At 45.4% G+C, this 27,500-nt stretch overlaps 1 protein-coding gene across 3 annotated transcripts in view; it reads left to right on the top strand.

Annotated features, from left to right (window-relative positions):
• Positions 1-27,500, top strand: part of mipol1 (mirror-image polydactyly 1) — an 86,455-nt gene that overhangs the window by 26,434 nt on the left and 32,521 nt on the right. For all 3 annotated transcript variants that reach the window (XM_063184399.1, XM_063184398.1, XM_063184400.1), the window contains exons 4-11: positions 491-564; positions 3,767-4,025; positions 5,250-5,388; positions 7,726-7,831; positions 11,822-11,951; positions 16,461-16,494; positions 17,010-17,180; positions 26,139-26,249. In XM_063184399.1, the coding sequence (XP_063040469.1) occupies positions 491-564; positions 3,767-4,025; positions 5,250-5,388; positions 7,726-7,831; positions 11,822-11,951; positions 16,461-16,494; positions 17,010-17,180; positions 26,139-26,249 (1,024 nt within the window). The remainder of the gene's footprint in view (positions 1-490; positions 565-3,766; positions 4,026-5,249; positions 5,389-7,725; positions 7,832-11,821; positions 11,952-16,460; positions 16,495-17,009; positions 17,181-26,138; positions 26,250-27,500) is intronic.

Here is a 27,500-nt window from a genome sequence, read left to right as displayed (position 1 = left end):
TACAGAATGAATGTCTGGTTGCCCCTGAAAATTTCAAATAGTACCAAGTCAATAATAAGTGTAAGATTAGGTATCTGGCATTTTCTTAATAACCTCTGACGAATCATTTTAAAATTGAAAAAGTTGTCAGCAAATTGAAATAGAGGACTATAACTTAGTCACTATGAAGTCTCCTTTAAAAGTTTATTTATAGAAAATGTTGGTTACACCAATCGAGGCAAACCTATAAACAGTCTGTCCAAATTGGTGCCACCAGTATTTTCCATAAGACTATCTTGATTTTGGTGCCAATTTCTTCTGCAAAGCAACATTGAGGTTAACTATAGCAGAAGTTGTGTTCGGCTCTGGTTCCGTTCGGCTTTGGCATGTTTGACCCCTAAAGGGGTTTATTGGTATGCATTCGAGAGGGTCCAGTTTATAGAGTGTTCAAAGATGCTAACTTTGTCATTTGTCATTCCCTGATTTTGCACTATGCATTTCCTCCCATCAGCCTGCCTAAGTCCCTCTCCATCCCAGACCTATCTCAAACGGCTTCAGACGTGTTCTATAAAGACCTGCCACAGGGTAAGACACTTTTCAAAAATATTTGCATGTGGGCATTTTAGCCTGTATTTCAATAGGACAATGAAGATGGAGACAGGACATTATTGGAATAGAGAGATGGGGCTGGGTTGGGAAATGACAGTGAATCACTGGGCCCCCGGAAGACATTTTTGAGTTGTGTCGTTCAAAACTTGAATGAGACTGAGAAGCACCTTTCCTGGTGGTGTCCTTCAAACCTTGCAAGAGTGTCGGCTACTTTTCTGATGACGTTTTTCTCCATCTTTTGGTAAGCTGGTAGCCAATTCCCTGTCATGTTTGTTCACAGATTTGGCTAATTCAGTCCAATGAGTCATGTTTGGGTGACGCAACCAACTCTGTGTTGTGTCCAAAATGTTGTTTTGCTTCAGGAGTTCACTTGTCATCCCCCTTTTATGTCAATCATGGCGTTTAATTTGTTTTTATGTTGCTTTAACCTGCCGTGTGTGTGTGCGTGCTTGCGTGCACCCATGTGTGTTTGTGTATGTTTGTTTATTTGTGTGTGTGCGTGTGTGCAGGCGTGCTTGTGTGCGTGTGTCTCTGTGTCTACATCGTATGTATCTAAGAGCATGTGTGTGTGTGTGTAGCTACCTCTTTACCCCCTGTCTGACGCTGTTTAAATGCTTCTGCGGCAGGGCACAAACATTTATTTACATGTGTAAACCATCATCTGGCTCTATGGAGCAGCCGGTGCCTAATAAACCCCAACCTCACAACCCCTACTACCACAACCGCCGCACCTCCCAAGCGCCCGTGTTTAGATAAACTGGAGGAATAACAATGAGAGATAAACACAGTTATTTACCCGCCCCTCACCAAACGCTCCTGATATGTAAATACATTTTGTCTCCTCCACTCAAATATACATTTGGTGGTGGTGGTGGTGGTGATTTGTGTTCCTGGGGTTGGGTGCTGCTGGTGGCGGAAGCCTTTGGCTGCATTAGTGGAGTGGGGGACGTCAACATTGTCAACATTACGTTTTTTTCCCGCCGTCATAATTGAGATGAAGGCATTGTTGGTTCTGTCACAGTAAACTAAGGGGCTTCATTCAGCAAGGGGAAAAATATGTATGATGCTATGTCAGTAGAGATGTTCTACAGAAGGGCTTTTTGACTTCTTGCTCTCTTTTAACACATTAAACATCTATCTCCCTGCTAAATCTTCCAGTTATTGAAGTCATTTTTGTTTTGTTTTGTTTTTCTTCTGAAGGCTACGGAAAAGCATATTGTCCCCTCATCTTTGTTCCCCTCTTTTCTTTTCCCCCTACCTTTGAAAAAACGACCCACCCTTCATCAATGCTTAAATCTGTGGAAAAACATTTGTTCGAATAAATACACACACACACACACACACACACACACACACACACACACACACACACACACACACACACACACACACACACACACACACACACACAGCTGTAGGAAGAGGAGAGAAGGGGGGGGGGTCACTAGTTACCTTTGTGAGAGTGGAGCTCAAGACAAAAAACGAAAGCATAAGACTCAGGTTAGAGGGGGACAATGTATCCCAGAAGTCGCATATTTGCAGAGCGACAAAGGGTGTGTGTGTGTGTGTGTGTGTGTGTGTGTGTGGAAGGTGGGGATGGGGTTGGGGAAGTTATATAAGCGAGTTTTGCGTTATTATTCATGGTTTGAATTTGGTGTTTGCACTGGTGACTCTTGCAAGGGAATACTAATAAATGTCTCTTAGCCGTTGCTGCCGCCGACAATCCTGAGCGCGAGGCCTTAGCAACGAAGCTAGGAGCCAGCAAGACCTCCCCAATCTATCCCGACTTCAAATCCTGACCTTTTAGCGGCATGTTATTGTCACTGCTAAACCACTGCTTTTTGGGCACACTACTGTGGTGCCACATTTTACTTAATAGTATACGTAAATATTGCTTTGTTTATTTTATATTCCTTCTTAGTGCATGTTGTTCTTTGCATCCACTGGCTTATTTATTCACGTGTATGAACATTGCTCTTTATTTTACACCCATTTAGTCTATGCTCACTTCATCTTTTTTTGTTTCATTTGCGATTTGGCTTTGACGAAGACTGCAGCATTTTATTCTGAATTGGTTTGATTTTTAACTGAAGTCGAAATTAAATCGATTGAATTGCGTAGAATTGCATATTTCAAAATGAATCAAACTTGCATGTTTATCGTATATTTGATTTCTTTCTTCTTTGATACATTTTTCAGCAGCGGGAGAGAGTGAGTGTGTCATTTTAGTTTCAAGCGGTGCTTGACTTTTTTTGGGGGGTTAGCCTGTCACTGGGGGCACTACTACAATCATTTCCAAAGCAGACACCCCTCCACCACCGCTCCAACCCAAACTGACCGACCCCTACCCCCCTTTGGAAATTTTCAAAAGCATGCGGCTGACGGAGTTCAAGGGGAATGCTCACACCGGCGACCTGCTATCCCAAAAATCCTTTTTTGGCCTCCATGTGTGTGTGTGTCTCTCTCTCTCTCACACACATACAGACACCCACACACACATACACACACAAACACACCTCTCTTATTTTTGGTCCTCTCTCTTTCCTATATACCTCATAGGGCTAATGTTTTAGCTGTCTTTTTGTTCCATTAGTGTCGTAGTGCTAGCTATCAACATTTGGAAGATTGTGGGGAGGAAAGAGGGCTTTGGTGACGTGGAAAAGACTGGCAGGCTGGCTGGCAGGCAAAACTAGATTTATGTTGGGATTGTTTGTTCCTCTCCATGGCCTTTCATGAAGTGTGTGTGTGCGTGTGCTTGTGCGTGTGCGTATGTGCGTTTATACGTTAATGCGTGCGTGCGTGTGTAAGCTCACTTGTGCAGGCCCGTGTATGTGTGTGCATGCATGTGGTGTGAGCATGTGTGAGCGAGCGCCACTGTGTAAATGTGTGCTCTCACCACCAAACCTGTTGTGCCTCTCTACAGAAGCACAGACAGCAGAGGTTGCCGTCAGTTGGCGCTCTGTCTGTACCCCTCACACAACACTCCATAAAATTGGTGGTTGCATCACTTGTCTGTGAACTTGACAAGAACAATCGTTATACATGTGTCTGTGTATTGGAATAGAAATACGTTTTAGAAACATTTTGTTTGTTTTTCTGCATTTAGATCTTTTTAATTGGTTTTTAAAACATTTTGCTCACCATGTTTGGGTCTGACAACACTATTTTTCCTTCACAGTACCTCCTCCACCACCCCCACCCAAGCCTCCAAAGCCTCCAGCCAGAGTCTCCTCCTCTCCCCTGCTGCTCAGGGACCGCTCCCCAGACTCCCTCAGAAGCATGGACCTGGACAGGGCCTCCTCCTCTCCCCGCGTCCGCACCCCAGAGACCCCCCTGCCCCCCAGCCCAGGGGGCCGCAGTGGGAGCCGCAGTGGGAGCCCCCTCCACAGACACCCCCTTTCTGTGCTGGAGGTGCCCAGTGCACCCCCTCCACACAGGTTAGCCAAGCAGCAGATAACATCATGACTTTTTTGGCTACTGTCTGATGCCTAACAGTCCCTGTGCCTTGCATGGAGCATGCAGTTTATATATTATATTACATTGCTTTATTGAATACTACTTCTCAACACTTATAGCATGTACAGCCCTTTAGTGCTCATCATGTTCATATACCTAGGCCTGTCAAGCACAGGGTGACTGAGAACTTCATAGATTTGTTTAAAATGTAAACATTATCTTAACGTTCTGTCTAGAAGTCCCCTTTTACATTACAGCCAACTTTTTTGTCAATGATGCATTAAGCATTTTAATCGGTACCCTAAAAGTATTTTCGATTGATTTACAGACAAATGGTGTGAATACACGGCCAGACCCATGTGTACTGAGATGATTTTGGCAAATGTTCTGTATTATCCTTTTTTCAAAGATTTGTTTTGGTCTTTTAGACGTTAGTGACAGGACAGTTTGAGGGAGAGAGAGATGGGGAAGGGTCAGCAAAGGGCCCCGGCCGGAGTCGAATCCGTGTCGCCCGCAAAGTAGACGAGTGCCCCACCATTAAGCCACGGTAGGGCCGTTCTGTATTATTCTGAGATAAATATGTGAGGTCAGCTTTCTCTGTTGTTCTTTGATTGCTGTAGCTTTCTCCTAAAATAATGGATAAGCTCTCGTAAAAGAAAGCATCAAACGGCGGAAATAATCCCCTCTCTCCGTCCTTGGCTTTTGGCCGGCTTCCTTAAGGAGTGAGTCACAAATGTCGCATGTCTATTTAAACACCAGTCAAAGCTCCACGTAGGTACCTGTCCATTGTATGTGGGTGGAAATGAGGTTACCATGCAAAGCGCCCCCCCAACAGCCCTCTGATAAGAATACCCACCTTTGCATTCTCTACGCATCTTTTTAATAAGAAATGAATCAAATTCCTGCCTACAAGAGAGAAGTAATTTACCCGAGCAATACACTTCGGTAATACCTCAATATTACCTTAAAGGTCAACTGTATGATTTGCCTAATATTACAAAGTAAATAAGGCACTTTGATATGCAAGTGTGAAAAAAAAGAGTTGAAAATTGCATCCCTTGTGTATTTGATAAACGCACGCAGCCAGCGTCGTGAAAGGGGCCGTGAGCGTGATTCGTTTGTATCGCCCCGGCGCTGTGGCATTTTATATTTTAATATGGCTGCCAGTATAATGAAGGTTTTTCGTCTGGTTCAAAATCCTCAAGGGGTTCCCCGGAGCGTTCGTCAGGCGGCAAAGTTGGTGGTTCAGGCGATGCAGGACGAAATGTCCCAGTCCTGGACAAAGAAAAGAACATCTCCTTCCTCCTGAAAGAGCTGGATTCACTACGAGACCTCAATAAAAAGGTAAATACAGTTAAGAAAAAGAAGTAAGGTGTTGAGTGTCCCCTGTGCAGATAAACCTGAAGTTGGTTAATCATAAAATGTGTCTGTCTGTCTGTCTGTCTGTCTGTCTGTCTGTCTGTCTGTCTGTCTGTCTGTCTGTCTGTGCCTGTGCATGCGTGCGTGTCTGTGTGTGCACTTCCACTGTTTGGAAGGAGCTCTTAAGGTTGTGACACGTTTTGCTCCAAGTTGCTGGATTTGGGAATATTTTCCCTCTTGAATGATACAGTCGTTCTAAAATGGTGATCTCGGCAGTGCACACTCAGTGTATGAACAAAGAAGTCTACTCCAAACACAACTGATATTTCTGCCTCCCATGTCAACTTTATTCACTTTATTCAAGTAGACACATATTCTTCTATCTTTTTTACATCTAATATTTACTTTCAGATATCTCTGCAGATGTCTCCTAACTGAGTTCTCAATCATGGTTGAAACTACTGTATTTACTTGCATGACAGTGATTGGCATGTCTTAGGATGTTGAATCGCAGTGAATTCAATCTGTTCAGCGCTCTTCCTCAGAAGTAAACGAATAAAGTCACTTGCCTGCCGGTGTCCTTTCTACCTCTATGCTTTACCTCTGGAGACCTCCTGGTTAAATTGGACTTGTCATAAAGTTCAATAAGGTCTTGGGTCAGAGAGTGTACAATGAGGTCCATATGGTAACCCACTGGGGCAGACTGATCTGAGGACAGCAATAAAAGGCAGTCGTCATGGCTACAGTGCCAACAGGAAGTCCCTGTTTTACCAAATTCATTTTCTGTCTTGTGGACTTTGAGGTTTCTTTGACTCTCAGTTATCTCCTCCCACCCCCCACCACCAACATGCTGTTCTGTGATGGATATGCAAGTTGGAATTCACACACAAATTCACTCTGATTTGACACTTAATGAAAGAAAAAACTCTGTGTGTCTATCCTAGGATAAATATTCCAGATGAGCCAATATTCCAAATATTCCCTCATTTTCAAATACGCTCCATTGCATCAACTGTATATACACACACTCGTCCCCTTTTCCCCCATCCTTCTAAACGCGGCTACCCCAACAAAACCATCAAAAGGGTAGAGAGACCTCCAGGCTCACCCACAAAAACATTTACTCTGAACACTGGCTGTGTGGTGTTTGAAAGAGAGTGGCTGGGGCGGCCACGCACTGAGCCGAATGAATAATATGGATCTTCCACTGTTTGGGCTGGACATCTTCTGGCCTCTGTCTCTGTCTCTGTCTCTGTCTCTCTCTGTCTCTGTCTCTCTCTCTCTCTCTCTCTCTCTCTCTCTCTCTCTCTCTCTCTCTCTCTCTCTCTCTCTCTCTCTCTGTCTCTTTCTCTGTCCCTCTCTCTCTCTCTCGGCCGGTGTCGGCAGGGGCCCGAGCACTGAAAAGCAGTGTAATTGATGCCCCGGCCTTCGCAAGTGGCTGTGACTCCTGACAGAAAGGCAGGAACACGTCCCAAGAGCATGTTTGTCCTGGCAGCGCCTTGAGAGGACTCACACTGAAGCATGTTTTCAAAGTGTGAAGGCTGGGTGGATAGGTTGGGAGCAGTGGGGAGAAAAAGACACAAGCACGCAGAACGAAATATTCTAGACAGGAGGTTAAATCGATCATTAACACCAGTAAAATATCACCCCATACTTGATTTATGAGGCCCTTGTGTTGTTTTTTCAATTCATTATTTTTTACTGTTGTGTATTTTTCTTGCCATTAATTGTGAAAGCAACTGAAAGAATAGGAGCTTCACTTGACTGTGAGTATAAGTCTCTTGAAATAGGATTTCTTGTGTTCTTCCCTTTTTGTGCATTATGAGGTGTTCAGGAAGATATTTCAAATTCGGGACTGACCACTGGTGACACACTCAGTTGGCTTGGGATACTGTCAATGTGCGTGTTCGTATGGATTCATTAGTTTGATGACTGGCATGGGAGGGCCATTTTCTGTAGGCTTAGTGGTCTTTAGAATTGTCCTTGGCCTTTGGCCTCTGTCCTTGATAAATTCTTATTCTATACTTCCTCCCTAATATTCTGTTTCTGGCCGTCATCCTTTCCCACCCTCCTCTTCACCCTCCAGGTCTCTGTGTGTGTGCTTATGTTTGTGTTATGAGTGAATGAGTCAGAAAAGGTATGTCAATTCATGCATGTTTGCAGTGTGCGTGTGTGCGTAGGTGATTTTTGTCAATGTATTTTATGTATGTTTAGTTTGACTGCACATTGGAGACTGGTGAAACGCAATTTCAAACTTCTGTGATAACCCTGTTACATAGATTTTTGACAGTAAAGTACACTTGACTTGACTTGACTCTGCAGCTCCAGGACAAGCTGGCCCTGAGAGAGAAGGAGCTGGAGACCAAGCTGTTGGATGCTGAGCTGGTGGAGAGCCAGATGGAGGCCCTGGCCTGTGAGCGCGCTGGAGGTATGATATGATACGATACGACAAAGTTTTATTCAACAGCTTTACAGAGGATAATACCAAATATCCAGTGTTTCTTTTACATTGAGATATGGAAAAGGAAATGCCCCAAAAAGCTGCTCAAAGCTGCTTGACAGTGGGGAAACCCAACAAAAACTACTGGGTAATGCAGTGTGGGTCAGTCATGGCAATCAGCCTTTGTCATATTAGATCAGACATATTAGATTCATATTGAAGATACCCCATCACTGCTGTACTAAAATGGTTTGGCGATGTTAGGTGTGGTTTTGGTTACGAACTACGTAAGTTTCAAGGTACTGTTAAAAGTGGTGTTTGAACTATGTCCAAAAATCCTGGAAAAAAGTAAACAGAAAAAAACCCAATCATGATTGGCTGTTCTGCTTTGTATAGACTCTGTATGTGAAGTACATTGGGTCTATTTGTTTGAGGAGCAGGGTGAAAACGAATAGGACAGCAAAACTATTTATCTACTGCTTTTGTGCTCAAGGTATTGGTTATTGTTTAAACAAGCTGGCTGTGTCAATATGGAACCTTTGTACAGGTACTGTATGGGAAATACTGTATACAATCGGGAATTTGACATTCCATGAACTTGGGTCAAATGAACTATATTGCACATTGGATCGTGATATTTGTGAAAGTAATTTAACAGCCCTCAACTTGTACAAATATTTAAATTCTGTAAAGGGGATCATTTGCGTAATTGCTCATTTCCTCTGTCGTCGTCGTCCCCCCCCCTTTCCCTCCATTCTAATCATTTAAAAGGAAAAAAACACAGAACGTAAGGTATATATGGCACAATTAGTTCACCAATTGTTCGTTGAACACCAGAAGAAAAGAGGACACGTGTATTTGAATTTTCTCATTTTAATATGATTAGCATGGAGGCATGAAGAGAGGAAAACGAGAACAGAAAAGAGAGGAGGGGAAAGGGAGAGGTGTTTCATGAGTAAATTCCAGCTAAAATGCAATATTGATTTTCTTACTGAACTTTGTCATGGCTTAGCTCTGCGTTCTGCTGTTTATCATTCTACCCCCCCAACACCACCCCCACCCCCACACTGCCATCAGAGGAAGGGTATTAGACACTGATGGATCTTGCACCTTGCCTCTCAAACCCTCCACCACCACCACAAACACCCCCCAACCCCCCTCCAACAAACACCCACCTCCACCTTCGTAGAGATTAGCACCGGTGCCACAGACAGTTTGGTAATCTCCAAAAAACGTGTGGGTTTCAATAGCCAGCCAGACCGGCCGGCCCTCTCTCTCTCTCCACGGCCCACAGCCCTCAGGTTCACCAAGCCGGGGTCATGTGCACCGTCACGCACTGGGAGAAGCAGATATGGCCTGAGGGATGCTGCTGGACGATGGGAGTTGGTGGGTGGATGGGTGGTGTGGTGTTGTGTAGCAGGCCTTCGCCAAAAATCCACAATTCTCTCTCTCTCTCCAGCATGCTTTCTGTCTTAGCCAGCAGCTCTGTGTCTTGATTCCGGGGCTGTGGATATGCAGGAAAGAACGTGAGATGAATTTTTGTGAGTGGCTAAAAGTCTTCTGAAATATTCAAGCCTGTGAGAAAGCTTGGCGTGTCAGCAGTTAAAAGTGCCAACCAGACTTGGAAGACTTGCTTGCCTCTTGCTCTGCGAAGTATGATGAAATGTGTGAGCAACTTGTCTAATGGAGCTGAATGAAGCTAACTAGATGCAATACATGCGGACAGCTCTGAATGTTTTGAGATCATTATGCTGAAATTTGTATGAACTAGACTTTTCAAACTGCATCCTACTCTACATCTTCGGTTTTAAAAAATGTCTCTGTGTCTGTGGCTATGTCTCAAATCACGCACTTGTGTCAGTGCACTGACAGTCAGTGCACAGTGCACACAGTGCACTGAGGTCTTTGGTGCATAGTGTTGTGGAAAATTTTGAGCACTATGCACTGTGCCCTTGCTGGAAGTGACGGCTGAGCATGGCATTAGCTTGCCAAAATATCAGATGGCTACTGTTTACAATGCAGTGTCTGGTGCTTGAATTTTCATTTCCTTCACCCCAAAGGACAACAATCACACATGAAATACTTTGGTTGGCATGAAAAGGTTTGTGTCCCATCAACATTACTTACAGAATTAGAAGACTGTTGACCAAACTCTTCTATTGAACTGAATGCCTCATTTCCTCCGTGTCATAGTCAACATGGCCGCCGTTTAGTGCGTGCAGTGTCCATGGCTGAATCTCAAATGGTGCACTTGTGCACTTCGGGCACTATGTTTCAGTGCGTAACTTATAGGTCATACGCACTGAAACATGAACACTGAAGTGCACAAGTGCACCATTTGAGATCCAGCCCATCATTCAAGCACTGCATTTTTCCGCCATTGTTAGGGAATCATCCTGGCACTTTCAGTGCACTGGCTCAACTGAAGTGTTCAGCATGAGCGCCCTAGGCACTGAAAAACAGTGCCCGAAGTGCACAAGTGCTGCATTTGAGACACAGCCTAAGTCTGTGGCTATGTCTCAAATGCCGCACTTGTGCACTTCGGGCACTGTTTCTCAGTGCCTAGGGTGCTCACGCTGAAAATTTCAGTTGAGCCAGTGCACTGAAAGTGCCAGGATGATCCCCTAACAATGGCGGAAAAATGCAGTGCAGAATGATGGACACTGCACGCACTAAACGGCGGCCATGTTGACAATGACACGGAGGAAATGTGGCATTCAGTTCAGTAGAAGAGTTTGGTCAACAGTCTCCTAATTCTGTAAGTAATGTTGATGGGACACCAACCTTTTCATGCCAACCAAAGTATTGTATGAGTGATTGTTGTCCTTTGAGGTGAAGGACATGGAAATACAAGCACCAGACGCTGTGCATTGTAAACAGTAGCCAACTCATATTTTGGCGTGCTAATGCCATGCTCAGCCATCACTTCCAGCGAGGGCACAGTGCATAGTGCTCAATTTTTTCCACGACACTATGCACTAAAGACCTCAGTGCACTGTGTGCACTATGCACTGACTGTCAGTGCACTGACAAAAGTGCGCCATTTGAGACACAGCCTGTGTGTCTCTGTCTCTGTCTCTGTCTCTGTCTCTGTCTCTGTCTCTGTCTCTGTCTCTGTCTCTGTCTCTGTCTGTATGTGTCTCTGTGTGTTTGTGTGTGTGGTCCCGCGGGCCTTGACTGGGGAGGAGATGCTCCCCTGGTTTATTGGCTCCAGGAGCATGTCTCGTCCAAAGCACCTCAAAATGAGCCCATCGCCCTCCTTCTCTCATTCTTCCCATCCTTTTTTCACGTTTCCCATCCCGCTTCCTTTTTACCCAAGTCAATCATTCTCTCTTTCTGTTGTTTTGTTGTTCCATATTTCTCTCTCTCTCTCTCTCTCTCTCTCTCTATTGTGTCCCCATCACTCTAATTCTCCGCTTGTGTCTCTCAATATCCATGCCACTGTGTTTCCGTAGCAATAACCTTCCCATCAACAGAAGCTTAGCCCCCTTATTGTGTTGCCGGGCCACCATTGCTGCCTCACTTTCAGAGTAATAACCGTTTTCCCGCCATCCTGCTATCCATGCTACTCCTCCTTTTGATCCCCCTGCTGAATGTCAATCACTCTTTTCTCCTCACAGACCACCCCCAAACTGTCTCTCCTTTTCGGTTTCAATGGCATAACCTCATTCCACAGTTCGTGCACTTCCACAGTCTGCAATAGTTGTTTTTCCTTCTGTTTTCCACATTTTCCTCTTCCCTGTTTTTGGTCCCTCTCCTCCCATTCCAATTATTTTTCCCTCTCTCACTTTGTTTATATGTCTCGCCATCTCTTCATCTCTTCATCTCTTTCTCTCTTTCTCTCTCTCTCTTTCTGTCTCCTGTGCTCCTGTGCTATATCACACCATTCTTTCTCCCTCTTCTATTTCTCTGCCTCTTCTATGTACAGACACTCACTCCATCCATCCCCATTTGTCTCTGCATCTCTCCATCTCTCAGCTCTGGTGGAGGAGATCTACAAGGCCCAGAGGGAGCGTGACCAGGCCGTGATGGCGCGCCTCAGGCTGGCCAATGAGGAGCGCGATGAGGCCCTACTCCGCGCCAAGAAGCTCCAGCAGGCCGCTATCGAGTGAGTAAACCTCACTGTACACACACACACACACACACACACACACACACACACACACACACACACACACACACACACACACACACACACACACACACACACACACACACACACACACACTCGCACGTAGGCACACTCACACAAACACATGTTCAGATTTTCTCATACGCACATGTTTACACACACACACACACACGCTCGCTTGCACGCACGCACGATAACTCAAACGCAGACACACACACACACACACACACACACACACACACACACACACACACACACACACACACACACACACACACACACATTCTCACACACGTGCACTCATGCACAGCCCTCACAGGCTCCACTAGAGGCATCCATTGTGGATAATCCAGTGAAATTTACACGCTTGTTATGGGCTATTCATGCACAGATGACTGCAAATTAGCCCATAAAATTACCAGCATGACCAATCCATTATCCACTCTCACTCCATTCTAAGTCTCTTTAAGCCCATTAAAAAGCCATTACTCTTTAAAGTAGCGTAGTATATGCTAACTAATTCACAGTTCTTCTGGTCTAGACAAGTTTATTCACAGTTTTTCCTTGTCTAGAAAAGTTTGGTTGGTTATTGCTTTAACCTTGGTAGATGATCATTGATTCAGTTTGCGAGCTCTAGCTGCAACAGCCAAGGTGGCAAGTTTGAATATTTTTCCGAGGTTACATTAGAGGTTTTTTTTTCATCCAAAACTGCGTGGCATTATTTAGCTACAAGGTCCTTGAGCCAAAGAGGGGACAGGTGCCCTATTCAAGGGCACTTCAGTCATGGAGTAGAAGACCACTTAATATTTTCTTACTGGAAGAAAATTCCAATCTGTGAGAATACTGTAAGTAAATAAGTCTTAGTACTTCCCACAGACCAAGATGCATCATGTGGCGCTACGGGCAAAAACATTGGGCAAATGGGATGCATGTACCACCGTTGACATGCATGTGCAGCCATTGACCAATATGCGCTGCATTATATTATCTTGTGGTGCTGCACCGCAGAATGGTGTATGTATGGGAAACCTTGAGTCTGGTGTTCTGTCAACCTCCTCTCACCTTTCTTATTGCACATATGTCTGACACCATTGCTTTGACCTGTGGAGGCAGGCAGCTCGCCTCGTCAGCGGTTGCGGTTGTGACATGCTAATCTGTAGCATTTCCCTTCCACTTGTCCCCCCTCATGACAGTGATCTTGATTTTGCTGACCGCTGTTTTCCCTACAAAGCTTCTCCCTGTCTGCCTCTCTGTCTCTGTCTCTGTCTCTGTCTCTGTCTCTCTCTCTCTCTCTCTCTCTCTGTCTCTCTCTCTCTCTCTCTCTCTCTCTCTCTCTCTCTCTCTCTCTCTCTCACACACACACACACTTTTCCTCTTTTATTCCTGTCGCTCTCTCTCTCTCTCTCTCTCACTTGCCCTCTGTCCCTTTCCCTGTCTGTTTCTCTTTCCCACACTTTCTCTCTCTTATTCCTGTCACTCTCTCCTCTCTCACTTGCTCTCCTTCTCTTTCTCACTTGGTCTTTCTCTGTCTGTCTGTCTCCATCTCTCTCTTCGTCTGACCTCTCTCTCTCTCTCTCTCTCTCTCTCTCTCTCTCTCTCTCTCTCTCTCTCTCTCTCTCTCTCTCTCCCCCTGGTTGCTTTGTTCCCTGTTCTCCCCACTGCCCCACTGCCTGACAAGGTGAACACGCTGCATGCTGGGAAGCAGAAAGCCTCTCTTGGCAGGGGTTGAGGTCCACTATCGACTGGTTTGGAAATATATCGGAGGGATGTGACATTTCATAAGAGTACCCTCTCCTACCCCTGCAAGCTTGTCAGTCAAGAGTTGCACTGTATAGGAAATCAATGCGGTCCTTCAGTGCAATAGATATTTACCGGCCCGTCTGTGGACGACTAATTAGACCACCGTGTGTATGTGTGTGCGCGTGCGCATGCGTGCAGGCATGGGTGCGTGCGTGTGTGTGTGTGAGCGAGAGAGAGACTGTGTATGCTTGCATGCATGTGTCTGAGAAAGAGAGTGTGTGTGTGTGTGTGTGTGTGTGTGTGTGTGTGTGTGTGTGTGTGTGTGTGTGTGTGTGTGTGTGTGTGTGTGTGTGTGTGTGTGTGTGTGTGTGTGTGGTTGCGTGTGTGTGGTTGCGTGTGTGTGGTTGCGCGTGCGTGTGTATGTGTGTGTGTGTGGTTGCGTGTGTGTGTGGTTGCGTGTGTGTGTGGTTGCGTGTGTGTGTGGTTGCGTGTGTGTGTGGTTGCGTGTGTGTGTGTGTGTGTGTGTGTGTGTGTGTGTGTGTGTTAGGTGGTTGCGTGTACGCTGGTCTGCTTAAGTAGCTGTCCACCCATAGAGGGTGCAAGGCAATATTGGCCAGCCACATGAGGTACTAATTACACATCCACATGGGGAATATAACTTTATATTAAAGACCGAGAAATCTATATGTCTCTAATCCCCTCTGTGTAATGGATGCGAATGACAAATAAACACACTAGAATCATTAAAAATACAAAAAAAAAATACGTACAAAAAAACTGAATTTGATTCACTAGTCAATGAACATCATTTTATCGGATTTTATCAGTAATGAGGTATTTCTTCTGTCCCTGGCAGCCTGCCATTTTTTTTCCTTTAATTCTGCTGACCCCATGTATTATTTATCGATTAATATTCAGATTTCTTTTAAATGAGCTGAAATTATGGCAGGACATGAAGCCAATTCCTTGCAGGTCAGATGAAGGCCACACACCACCCTCCCAGTCCCCGCACACACACACACACACACACACACACACACACACACACACACACACACACACACACACACACACACACACACACACACACACACACACACACACACACACACACACACACACACACCACCTTCCCCGCACACAGACACCCATCTCATTACACCCCACCATATCCCTGTCAGTACCTCTGCAGCTTTCATCCATAAGCACATTTCAGCTGCTCCTCTCTCTTTTTTTTAAAGAAAAAAAAATGCATAGTGGTAATTGAGGATTGGGTGGGGGGGGGAGGGGGAGGGCATCTTCTAAATCTAAACCATTTATAACCCCATTCCCCATTCCCGGTCCTCTTTCTCTCGAGGACCTCTCCTCCTCAACCCCTTGTGCTGCGGTATGTACTTTTGTAAGAGGAGGTGATCCTCGTGTAATGCCTGTTGTAAATGAGTTGAGGCATCCTTGTATTGTTTTTTTCCCTCTTCAGTCTTCCGTGGGTTGGGGAGCTGTAAATCAGATTTGTGATTTAAATCGGGGAGAGGGACACGAGGTGACATGCCAAAGTGCCCTTGCTTCTCGTCACACACTTCATAAATTAGAGAGAGGATGCTTTTGGTCACTTGGAAGCAGGGCTCTCAATTAACACCAGCCAACTAGCCATATGCTGGTGAAAATTCAGTTTGGTTGGTAGAAAAGAAAACTTACCAGCCACTTTGACCCTTTAGTGAGTGTGTGTTTGGCTGGTAACATTAACATCTACTAGCCATTTCGTTTGGTGGTGAAAGAAGTTAATTTAGAGCCCTGCTTGGAAGTAACATGAAAGGAATGTGTTATGTTTGTGTACTTGCATGTTGAGGACACATTTTAGTAATAGGTATTATTCCCCCACAATTCTCATTTATTGTCCCCATGTTCTTCAGATTTTTAATAAAAAAAATAAATGTATTTTCAAACCAACCAATATCATACTAAAAACCAAAATTGCAATTGAGGGCAATCAAGGACATACAGTAGGTATATAGGTTTAAGAGAGTCCAGAAGGAAAGGCCTTTATTTAATGAGATTTCTCCTCTCTCATGTCTCCTCACCTTGAGGTCCACAGGAGCACATAGTTTTCTTGGACACACTACCAAAGGCAATACGGCTGACACACACGACAAACCTTCCCATCCACACATTCCCTCTTTTTTCCCTCCAATCTCTTTTTTTCATGCGTTCTCAGGAGGTGACTTCTGCAATTACAGTAACAGTGGCTTGTCTGCTTGAAGGCCGGATGGCCACTGCACAAATGATTGCATGGTACGGCACGGCTCGGCATGCTCCCTCACCCTCATATCGGCACATATGAGCAACTGATCCCAGCAGTCATATATGGACTAGTAAACTTTAATAACTTAACTGTTGGCCCTTCAATTACGGTTGCAGGTTGGGCTTGGGTTTGGGCGGTTGAGGTGGCTCGTGTGTGTTTTTGTGTGTGTGTGTGTGTGTGTGTGTGTGTGGAGGGGGTGTATAGGGGATACCAGGGACCTGGTGGCACTTCTAATATGGTTGCACAGTCTTGTGATCCAGCTGTGCAAAAACTGACAGAATGCAATATCAAGCTGCCTGGTGTGGAAGATTTAGGAGAGTGTGCCTCATTTTGCACTAGTAAAGAAAAGATAACTGATAGGCTGTGTTGTCAATCTGTCTGCCTGTCTGTCTGTCAGTATTTTCTAAATCTCTGCTGTTCTAACCTTCTCTTTGTCTTTTATGCAGGTTGGAGAGTATTAACCCAGAAGAAAGTGATATGGTAAGCTTGACTTTGGCAGGGAGAATTCATGTGATCTTGGTTTTATGTTCTGTGCTAACTCAAAAATCTCACATGAACTTTCAAAATTGACATTCTGAGTGGTAAACAGTGGGAAAAGGGAATATCGCAACCATTCTTGTCATCAAATATTTTTTAAAGGACACAATAGGGCTACATTAAATGTTGAAGTGCAATAGCCATGTGTGTATGTGCACATCCAAATTTGCCATTTAGAGAGGATTTTATGAAATGTGTGTCAAGATTGTCAGGCACTCAGGTTTTGGTAGTCTGCTAAGCTGTGAGTGAATAAGGTTTCTTACAAAGCTTCTCCAGTTATATTTCCTTTGGTTTTATAATCGGGTATTTTTTTTATCAACACCAGATATGCCACTTTTTTAAATGATTGGGGGAAAAACGTGTCACCTTTCTCATTTTTTTAAGTTTATTGCCTATGGCCAAGTTCATTGGCTTTTGGCTTTGTAAGTTAATTGGCTGTGTTTTTACCTGGATTTCAGGACCTGGAAGAGCTGCTTAATCGAGTGAATAACGCAGACTCAGCTCTGAGCATCGAGCGTAACGGGGCGGCCATTTTGGAACGGCTACAGATGGCGAAGGAGCGGAGGGCAAAGATCACATCGGAGGAGATGAGGACGGTGATGGAGGAGAGGGACGCCGCCTTTGCCAGGGTAAGGCTCCTCTAAAACAGTGGTTCTTGACTGGAATAATCTTAGGACCCACAATTTTCACTTTTTTTCCTACACTAACCTTGGCGATTCAGATGTACAGAGCACTAAATCCACATCCTTTTATGAATCCTAAAATACCTTTTTGGCATGTAACCGTCACACTTGGTGTTGTATCAAGATACAGAACTATGAAAACCATGAAAGGCACTTAAACACAGCATAGCCACTAGTATTCACATTTTTGTTCCAATTCAAGATGGGTCTGAAACCTGTCTGTGATCTCCAAAACACGCAGATTTTATGACCCATGCAGGCTGATTTACGTCCCTGGCAAGCGCAAGGGTGCAGCAACGCAGTGTACTTTTTTTTCTTCAAACATCTCACATGTGTCTGTTGAAAGAGAGGCGAGAAACTCTTCTCCAGGCTGTGAGCCAAAACATGATCTGTGGATGGATGTGGGGGTTTCAAGATGGGTCCAGTGCTACGGCACATTTTGGTTGTTTTTTTGCGTGTGAGAGAATCAGTCTCCGCCATTGTCAGACATAAACTCTCCTTGCAATGCTATAAAACTATTTAGTCATTTAGCATTGTGTTCAGTGTCCTAATGCACTTTGCATTGCATCATCAAGTGTGCAGATTTTAACACATTGAGTGCCAGCCTTTGTTTTGGAATTTCATCGCTTGAATGCCATCCAGTTAAGTCAATTTTTGACATTTCTATGAACAGCCACAGAATGTTTTGTGTTAGATATACAGATACATTACAGGGGTTGTTTAAAAGCTGAGAATCTCAGCTTTCGATAGGTGAAACCGTATGTTTTCTAGGTGCCTGTAATCCCAAGTTAGCCAAACGCTAAGCGAGAGTTAGTTCTCCAAAAAATAGTTTTTTCCCCCCCCCCCCCCCTTGAAATGTCAAGGTCACGCTCCAAGAAGAGGTCCAGTTGTTTGATGCTTCGCTGTAATAACACTCAAATACTGTGTTGATAAAGTTCCCAGATGAAATATCCAAATCGTGGCTTTGTAGTAGTTTTGACTTTTTAGTAGTTTTCATGATCTTTGTCAGTTCTCTTCATCACAGTTACCAGTTACAAAATCACACAGAATGTGCATTCGAGTGTCAAGATTCAGAACTTTTACGAATACAGATTTTTTATGAATTGGGAGTCAACTCATGGGGAGTAATAAGTACGTACTTTTACATGATATGGGAGTCAATGTGTTAATGTAATTAACCCTACAATATCTCTCTCCCACTCACTTCCTGTCATGTTAACTACAGTATACTGTCAATAAAGGCAAATAATTAACTTAATTCACATGAAATTAAGTGACTAGCCACAAGAAAACAGGCCACAAGTAGGCCCAGGGTCATATTGAGTTACTTGTGTATTCTGGTAGTGCAGATTCCAAGCTTTACAACGATACCTTACACATGGGAATCTGGTAATATCTGATGAATTCAAGACTCTTGAAAGTGTTAACTTATTTAAGTGAAATAGAGAAATCGACTCTGAACGTTCCTGCCCATAGAAAAGACATGAAGTTAGCCCTTTTAAAGACAAAATGTTAGCTTTTAGATAAACCAATACTGTTTTCTGCAGCAATTGGGTAGCTTCTTTAAGACCTTGGCACATTCTGCAAAAAGATGAAAGCCACAATGAAGGATTTTTTAACATATATTTCATGGTGATTTTCTCAGTTTCGTTCTCAGAGACATGATTCTGGGTTTGAAATCCAATCTAATATTTAAAAGACAGAATGCAGTATCCACAAACTAGAGTCTAAAGTTGTGGACATTGACCTAAATGGGGAATATAAACAGTGCAGCAGTGCAAAAGATTGTACCCTTTTGTTTTTTTATTTAAAGATGTTTTATTTAAAATGTTTCCACCCCGTTCTTTGCTGAGGGAATAAGACCCCAGGTTAAGCCAGAGTAGAGTAGCATTTCGCTTGCAGATGAGACCCCATTTCTCTGCCACTGTGCCCTGTAATATAAAAAGTGAAACAGTGCAAAATATTGCACTCTTTTGTTCTATTTATTTTAATGGCATAAAAAGCCTCAGGTTAAATAAGAATAGCGCTCCCGGGCGAGCCCCCAGTACTCTGCAACCGTGCCCTGTTCTGTGGAGCAAGATGTTAGCACAGCTCTCAGTGTCGCACCTTGCCTGGAAAGGGTCAATCCTAACACTCACAGGCAGCCTGCACTTAACACACCATTGTTGTGTACCAAGTCAAGATCCCGATTCCACCACAGGTGGAAAAAAAATCAAAGACATCTCTTTAAATATTGACTTGTACTACACCTCGCTCTCTTTTTTTTACTTTCTCTCTCTCCCTCACACGCTCTCCGTGGCTCTCTCATCCAAGCTGTATCTCTCCTTCTGTGTCAATGTTTCTCTGCCTCTCTCCCTTTCTTTCCCTCTCCCTGCCTTCCTCCCTCCCAGTGTATGCTTTCCACACAAGGCATCGCTGGTTAACTATCTGCAAAATTGCATACATCTGTGTTTATTCTTAAATCATGATCTGATCATTGAATAAATACACAAACTGCTTAAATCACGTGTCGATACATACACTGCCACGCAACCTCAAATATTTGATATACCTTCCTTATGCACATATTTTGAGCGAAATGAAAACAAACAGGTGAATAGCCAAATATTGACACCCAGATATTATACATCATTGAGTTCAATAGCAGGCCATTGGAGGTGTTTGTCTGGGATTTCTCTGTTGATAAATAGACCAAGCATTACATCATGGGGTTTGTGTGTGTGTGTGTGCATTTGCGTGTGTGTGCCTGTGCGCTCCGATTGCGATAGCTCCCATTGTCTATATGAAGCGTTATTCTGTTGGTTCCAGCATCAAAAAATATGTTTTATAAAAATGGATTGTTTAATGTTTTCCTTCTTTAAAGTTTTTTTATTATCATTATTTATAACATGTGAAAGGGATCATTATTAGTTTATTTTGTCATGATAAGGAATGATGTAATCATAATAATGTAATCAAATGTAATACTAACTTTGAATTTGTTTTGTATGAGTTACATAAATAATCAGAGTCTCTCCTGGAGAAAAAAGGCATACATATAGAGTGAAGATACTTAATTCATTCATAAGGAAATTGAGGTCTCCAGCAGCAAATATCTTCTATATGTGCATTAAAATAAGGCTTTTAATGCATGCATATTTGTATTACACTGGATAATTATATGTGTTCAAAAAAAGAAAAGTAAATCAGGCCCTGCCGTGGCCAACCAGTAGGGCACTCGCCTGCCATGCGGCTGACCCGGGTTCGATTCCCGGCCCGGGTCCTTTGCTGACCCCTCCGCGTCTCTCTCCCAATTCGCTTCCTGTCCATCTCTCAGACTGTCATATCAAATAAAGTCGAAAAAGACCCCAAAAGATCTTTAAAAACAACAAAGAAAAAAAAGAAAAGTAAATCAAATGGAAAACAGGCAACATCTTCATCTCCACAACGTCCACCTTGGTTATTTTAAAAACAAATCTGCTCTAATGTGTTTTGGTTGCAGTGTGAGGGTTTGGTGTAATCCAATTACACTCAGAGTCAGGGAGCATTGTCACATTGGGCTGCATTCAGAGCAATGTGACGGAGACCGTGTCAATCACAGATCAGACTAGCTTGTCAAAGACACCACCGACAACCCATAGGCAGAAGAGGAAGAAATTCATCCATGTAGGTGGTCGCCGACTAGAAGAGGACTCCTCCTCTTCTTCCTCCTCCTCCTCTTCTTCCTCCTCCTCCTCCTCCTGCTCCTATGGTTTGAGATAGATTTATTCTTTCATTCTTTTTTTTTCTTCGGATTTGGGGAGGGAATATTTTTATGATTGGCATCCCCTCTTCCTTGCTGCGGTGTCTGCTAACTGCCCGTTGTCGTCGCCGCCACCGCTGCTGTGTGCTGTTTGGCTGCCTGGTAGCCGGCTGGCTCTGCGGGGAGATGGGCCCGGGTCTGTCTCCGGCGGAGCGCGGCGGGAATGAGAAAGGCAGGCAGGAGACGTGCAGAGAAGAAAGGCCTCGCGGCAGACGGAGCGGACGCTGAACAAATGCGCCTACATGGACTGCTCGCTGTGCTGGCCCGACTGCACCTCCTCGCCGAAGGAAAAAAGACAGCTGTTTCTTTTCTTTTCCTCTCTCTTCTTCCTCTCTCTGTCTCTCACTCTCTTCTGCCCTTTATTTCTTTCTTTCTTTCTGTCTTTCTTATTATCTTTCCTCTCTCTCTCTCTCTTTCTCTTTCTTTCTGTCCCACTTATTCACTCTTACCAACTCTCTCTCCTTCTCTCTCTCTCTCTCTCTCTCTCTCTCTCTCTCTCTCTCTCTCTCTCTCTCTCTCTCTCTCCCCCCATCTCCCTATGTGGCGCAGGGCTGATGCAGTGTGGAGGCGTGCACATATGGATGAATCTCCTCCTCAGATGCTGCTGCATGGGGAAGGGATGACATCTTAGGGACCTGACTCAAAATTGAGACTTCCTGTGGGCACAAACACTCTCTTGGGGTTGGCCAACGTCCCCCTGGCAGGTGCAGCGCCAGGATGTGGTGTGGCGCCGGTGTCATTTCAGGGGGGGTGGCGTGTGGTAGGGGGGTGGAGTGTGGGGGGGTCGCAGGTTTTAACGTTACAGGTTTGTGATCCATTCGCCATCCATTCGCCATTTCAGAAAGCCCCAGTCCGGATGCCTCCAGAACTCAATTTAGACTGGTGATGCCTTCTCCTTTTAAAAAAGATAACTAGGTAAACAGCCTTTACAGCGTGTGGGCTTGAATATAGTAGTAGATGTAATGTAGGCTATTCTGGGAAAACCTGTATATTTTTGAAATGTTAAAATATTTTCTTTTTGAGTGGAATTGTCACTGGCTGGCCAATAACAACATTTGCTCATATCTTTTCCGAGCCGGTGGCCCAAGATCTTTTTTCTATTTTATGTTGGGTTATGTTGATTTTATTGGGTATGTTGCCAGCAAACAACATCAAGAGCATCAACAGCAGCTGAGAAAAAAGTGGAACAAACTGTTTGTAAGTTGCCCGAAAAACTGGTCCTGCGAGTTCAGGCAACCATAACCCAAGCCCAGTTTGATCTCCCGTGCCCTGGCAAAACTCTCAGGCCTGACACCAGCCCCCTCACAAACGTTGGCCCCAATTTCAACGGCAGCACGGCGAATGCGCACCGACTCTGGGGGTAATTTCGGAAGAGTGTTGCGCTCGCAAGGCCTAATCCTTTCCGAGGCCCGGCTGGCTGCACACTTCTATCCTTAAGGATTTCTTCCTCCCCTGCCGTTCCCCGCTATCCCCCTCTCTCTCACTCTCTTTCCCTTTCCATCTCTTCATCTCTCCGTCCTTTTTCCCTCTCTCTCTCTTCATCCATCCCTCTCTTCATCTCGAAGGGATTAGCCTACTGCGGCAGGCAGAGGGGCTGCTACATCCAACCGGCTGCTGGAATATGAAAAGCTGGATAAGTGTCGGGAGACATAAATCTTTTCCTTTTCCTCTCTCTCTCTCTCTCTCTCTCTCTCTCTCTCTCCTTCTCTTCTTTTTGCCTCTTGCTATCCCTCTCTAATTCTCTCTCTCTCACTGACTCACTCAGTCTATCCCCCCTTCTCACTCACTCCGTCTATCTCTCCCTCTCTCCGTCTCTTTCATGCTTCTGCAGTCTCCAAAATGGAAGGTGTGGGGAGTGGGGGGAATGGGTATGGTGTAGGTGATGGGGGGGCTGGGATGGGAGCCGGATTTGATGCTGGTTCTTTGCACTCATCTGACGTGCGTTATTGAATTTCTTCCTCCTTTTAGATCTTGATATAGAGTGCCAGCAACGTAGACGCTGAGCAGAAAATGAAGTCAGTCATCTCCCACTGAATTACAGCTCTGATTGTCAGTTGAGATTTCTCCTCCCTCGTCCATTTTTTTCCCTTCTTCTTCCTCTTTTTAATTTGCACTCATTCGTTTGCCAGGAAGTGTGCTCTCCTCTGGAACCAAGAGGCCAAATGAATTTTTCCCTGTCTTAATTAACACCAAACACCCTCTCTCTCTCACACACACACACACACACACACACACACACACACACACACACAATGATTTTTCACTCTTTGATATGATTGACAGGCTCACTCACTGAACTCTTGTCCACCAAAAAAAGAAAAAAAAATCGACAGCTTGAACTAGGCTAATGTGTCTGCGTGTCTTCACACACCATTTCACCTCCCGCCCGACACTATTTTGAGGTTTTGGGGGACGGGCGCAAGTGGAGACGTAGCAGAGGGGGTCAGAGGGGTGCTGTGGAGCAGAGGGGTTGATGGCAGTACACCACAGCAGGGTATTTGGCCGAGCGTTGTACCTCACGCCCCAGAAAGACTCCACTCCCCACTCCTCTACTGCTCTGGCTGTGGCCACTGGTGCTGCGATGGGAAGGGAGGCCGACAGAGGTGGAGGACAAAAGGGTCAGTAGTCCCAAGGGCAGGGCCGGGGGGGCAGGGGGGGGCAGTTTTGGGTCCTCATTACATTGAGTATATATTGGATGGGTGGGGATGGGCTCTATTGAGTCTTTATTACATTGCAATGGGTGGGGGCAGTATTGGGTCGTCATTACATTATATGTATTGAGTGGGGATGGGGGGCCCTTTCAGAGGACTTTTCCCTGGGCCCGGCCAAAGCTTTCAGCGGCCCTGCTGGTGCCCAGAAATGAGTAAGAAGCAGCTCCCACTCCTCTGCTGCTGATGCTGCCTGGGATGGGGACCCTGTGCGTTGCGCTCCCAAACATCTGTTGCCGCAGGGCCATAACTCAGGCTGACACTAAAGAGGAGCTGTGTGTTTTGTCTGGAGGCCGGCCGTATTATTTTAGTCTGCAGAGGAAAAGGACAGGCGTTGGGAAGCAGGGGTCCGAGAGGCCCGCTGAGCCCTGTGCAACTGCATGTGTGTGTGCGTGCATGCGTATGTGAGAGCGAGCCAGCGAGAGAGAGTGTGTGTGTGTGTGTGCGTGTGCGTGTGCGTGTGTGAGAGAGAGCCAGCAAGTGATTATAGCCAGTTGTGAACATAAGCAATTGCAAGTAGTGTGTGTGTGTTTGTGTGTGTGCAATCGAGTGATTTCAGTTTGTGTGTGTTTGCGCGTGTTTTTGTGTGTCCGAGCGATTGCGGGACTTGTGTGTTATGTTTGCACGGGCAAAGCCGAAGAGTCGTCAGGCAAAGGCAGCTGGACGTCGGAACATTCGGCGGGGCTTCACTCGCTCGCACAGTCGCTCCCGTCGCTCTCCAAGGCACAAGCTTAGGACCGAAGAGAGTGTGTGTGTGTTTGTGTGCGTGAGCGTGAATGTCTTGAGAAGAGGGATGGGTGGATGGACGACGTGGTGGAAAGAGGGAGAGAGAGAAGGAGAGAGAGAGAGAGAAACAAGCAGGAGAACAGTTTGCATTCCCGACGAGTGTCCTCCTCCCGGCGTGGAATGTGCACACGGAGGAGGGGGAGAGCAGAGAGCGTCGACCGGCTGGTCGGACGGACGGCACATATGGAGCGCTCTAAAACATCCCCTGGCCCTTAGAATAACACCAGCGCCAGCCCCCGGCCCCGGCCAAGCCAGCATCCGAGTGGTCACCGGTGTGTTTGTAGTGTCTGCCCGCCTGCCTCCCTCCCTTGCCCGCCTGTCTGTGTCACGGTCCGTCTGTCAGTACAAGCTGCCGCACTGTGGAGGGGTGTGTGTGGGGAGGAGGAGGAAAAAAAAGAGTGAGCGAGGGAAAGAGGGAGGGAGGGAGGGAGAGGAGCAAAGAAGTAAAGAAAACATGACGTTTTTTAGAGGCGAAGGAGCGCAAAAGAGGCAGCCGCTGAATGATTCAGCATCATTTTAAAAACATTCCAGCCATCACGCTGTCCCCCTGTCATGGCCCTCTGAACTCTCTCTCCTTCCACATTTTAGTTAGTACTAGGTTTAAGCAGAGACGTTCTTAATGCAGAATAGAGAATCTTTGGTTTAAGTCTAACCAAATCTCTTATATATACACGTATATATCTCTCAATATTGTTGATCCAAAACAGCACACTTGAGAAGATATGTGAAGTAGCACTCCTGACTACCACACTCTTCTGTATGTGGGTATATATGCATGGAATGTTTACTATTTAACATATTTCAACTACACATAAATATTTTATTGGTTCAACTATGTGGTAGTTATATTACGATTTATTCTACATTTCTCTTGCATCATAAGAGAGACATGCCCTCAATGGTGTCAATGCACTACAAGAATGAAAATTAAGTTTCAGTTCAAATCAAGTCATTTGTTACTTGGTTTTTTAACCCATTATTCGTTGTTGTCCTCGGTCACTGGTTTCAAACCTCTTCTCCGTCTCGTCCTTTCACAATGGATGTGTTCACTGTAGTGGTGCGATTGTCTCTCGACCAAGAGTCCTATAGGAACTGCAGAACTTGATCGTTTCAGTAATAATGTAACTAGAGAAAGTTGTGTTCTGAAAATGTTGAAAATGATCAAATTTTGGTTTTGTGTTGATAACTACGGCTTATCCCAAAGAAGAAAAACTTGAAAAATGAAAGCATGTTGGGCTAATCATTTTCTTCTCGTACAATGTTTAAAAAGAAATAGGATACTTAATGTGAATGATATGTGGTGTAAGAAAAGGACTATTTCACAGTGTTATTAGAGTAGATTGAACACATAATGACTGGACTGTAAATGGTGTGTTCAGTAACCATAATTTGCTTGCCTGATATGCTTACATGGTGAAACCGAGCGAGGAAGGGGGAGACGAGGGAAGACGATGCTGGTTGGCTTTTTCCAGGTTTCCCTGTAACTGACTTGTAATTTTACCTACATGTACTGTACAGTAATGTTCTCTCTCTCTCTCTCTCTCTCTCTCTCTCTCTCTCTCTCTCTCTCTCTCTCTCTCTCTCTCTCTCTCTCTCTCTCTCTCTCTCTCTCTCTCTCCCTCTCCTCAGTGCAAGCGGCTGGAGCAGGATCTTCTTCATGCACGAGAGCAGAGCCAGACCTCAGCAAACAACGCCACCCGACACCTGCCCACCGAAAACAATCAGGAGCGCGTCCGCAAAGTAAATGTTCCCCTCGCCAGGAAGATTCTCCTCCTTAACCTCGCCTCTCCCTAATGCGCTCTCTCTCTCTCTCTCTCTCTCTCTCTCTCTCTCTCTCTCTCTCTCTCTCTCTCTCTCTCTCTCTCTCTCTCTCTCTCTCTCTCTCTCTCTCTCTCTCTCTCTCTCTCTCGTCTTTTGTCTCCTTCTCCCTACTCTTCATTTTTTAAATGAGGAGGCAGTAAGACCCAGGTAACCATCTCTATTTCCCTCTCCCTGTCTCTGTCTGTCTCTGTCTCTAGTCCTCTATAGCCTTTCTCTCTTTCTCTCTCTGTCTTTCTATCCTCTCTCTCTGTCTTTCTACTCTCTCTCTCTCTCTCTCTCTCATCTGTCTCTCTCATCTGTCTCTGTCTCTCTCTCCTGCCTCTGTGACTTGTCCTTTGTCTGCTTGTCTCGTAGCCTCTGCTTCTCTCTCTCTCTCTCTCTCTCTCTCTCTCTCTCTCTCTCTCTCTCTCTCTCTCTCTCTCTCTCTCTCTCTCTCTCTCTCTCTCTCTCTCCACCACTCTCCCAGTTCCTACTGGAATACGTGGGCTGTGTACACTGTCACCCAGCACACTGTGGCGCCTGTTTGCCAACACTGTTGTCTTTTCAAAACCTGCACCCACTGCACCACCACCACCACCACCACCTCACCACCCCACCACCCCACCCACTCTGCATTCTGGTATGGCATGGGGGAAGGAGAGGAGAGGAGGAGGAAGTCAGTGGGGTGCTCTCCTTAGACAAGCACCCCAGCTTGCATTGTCCACCACCCCCCGGGCAACATCAGAACATGTTTCATTTATTAGTCCACACAAGTCCATTGGTGGTCGCCCTTTGCAGGTAACTAGTGGGATTGTTTGACCCAACAGGTTGCACATGCGGTGTTGGAAGTGGGGTTTGTTTAGATGGACCATGTTGAAGGCCGTGCTTGACTCACGGTTCGGAAGACACGGCTGTTGGTCGCCGGGGTGAGGGGAACGTGACGGGCTGCTGTCGTCACTCAGGGGGTCAAGGTAAATACTGGGGCCCCCCGTCTTGAACCCCCCTCGCCTCTCCCCGACTGGCTCATTGAATTTATCAGAGGGGGTACTAACCCATCTCCCCCCACCCCACCCCACCCCATCCCCATCCCTCCATTCCCCCAATGCCTGGGCCCACGTAAAAATTCAGAGTGGGGTCAGTGTGGGCCTTTGATTCCAGAGCCAAGTCAACAGTAGCAGGGGCAATGAGACC

The sequence above is a fragment of the Engraulis encrasicolus genome, chromosome 19 (genome assembly GCF_034702125.1).
Source record: "Engraulis encrasicolus isolate BLACKSEA-1 chromosome 19, IST_EnEncr_1.0, whole genome shotgun sequence".
NCBI classification, from domain to species: Eukaryota; Metazoa; Chordata; class Actinopteri; order Clupeiformes; family Engraulidae; genus Engraulis; species Engraulis encrasicolus.
Note: the sequence above shows the minus strand (reverse complement) of the source record. Positions and strands in the feature narration are given on the sequence as shown.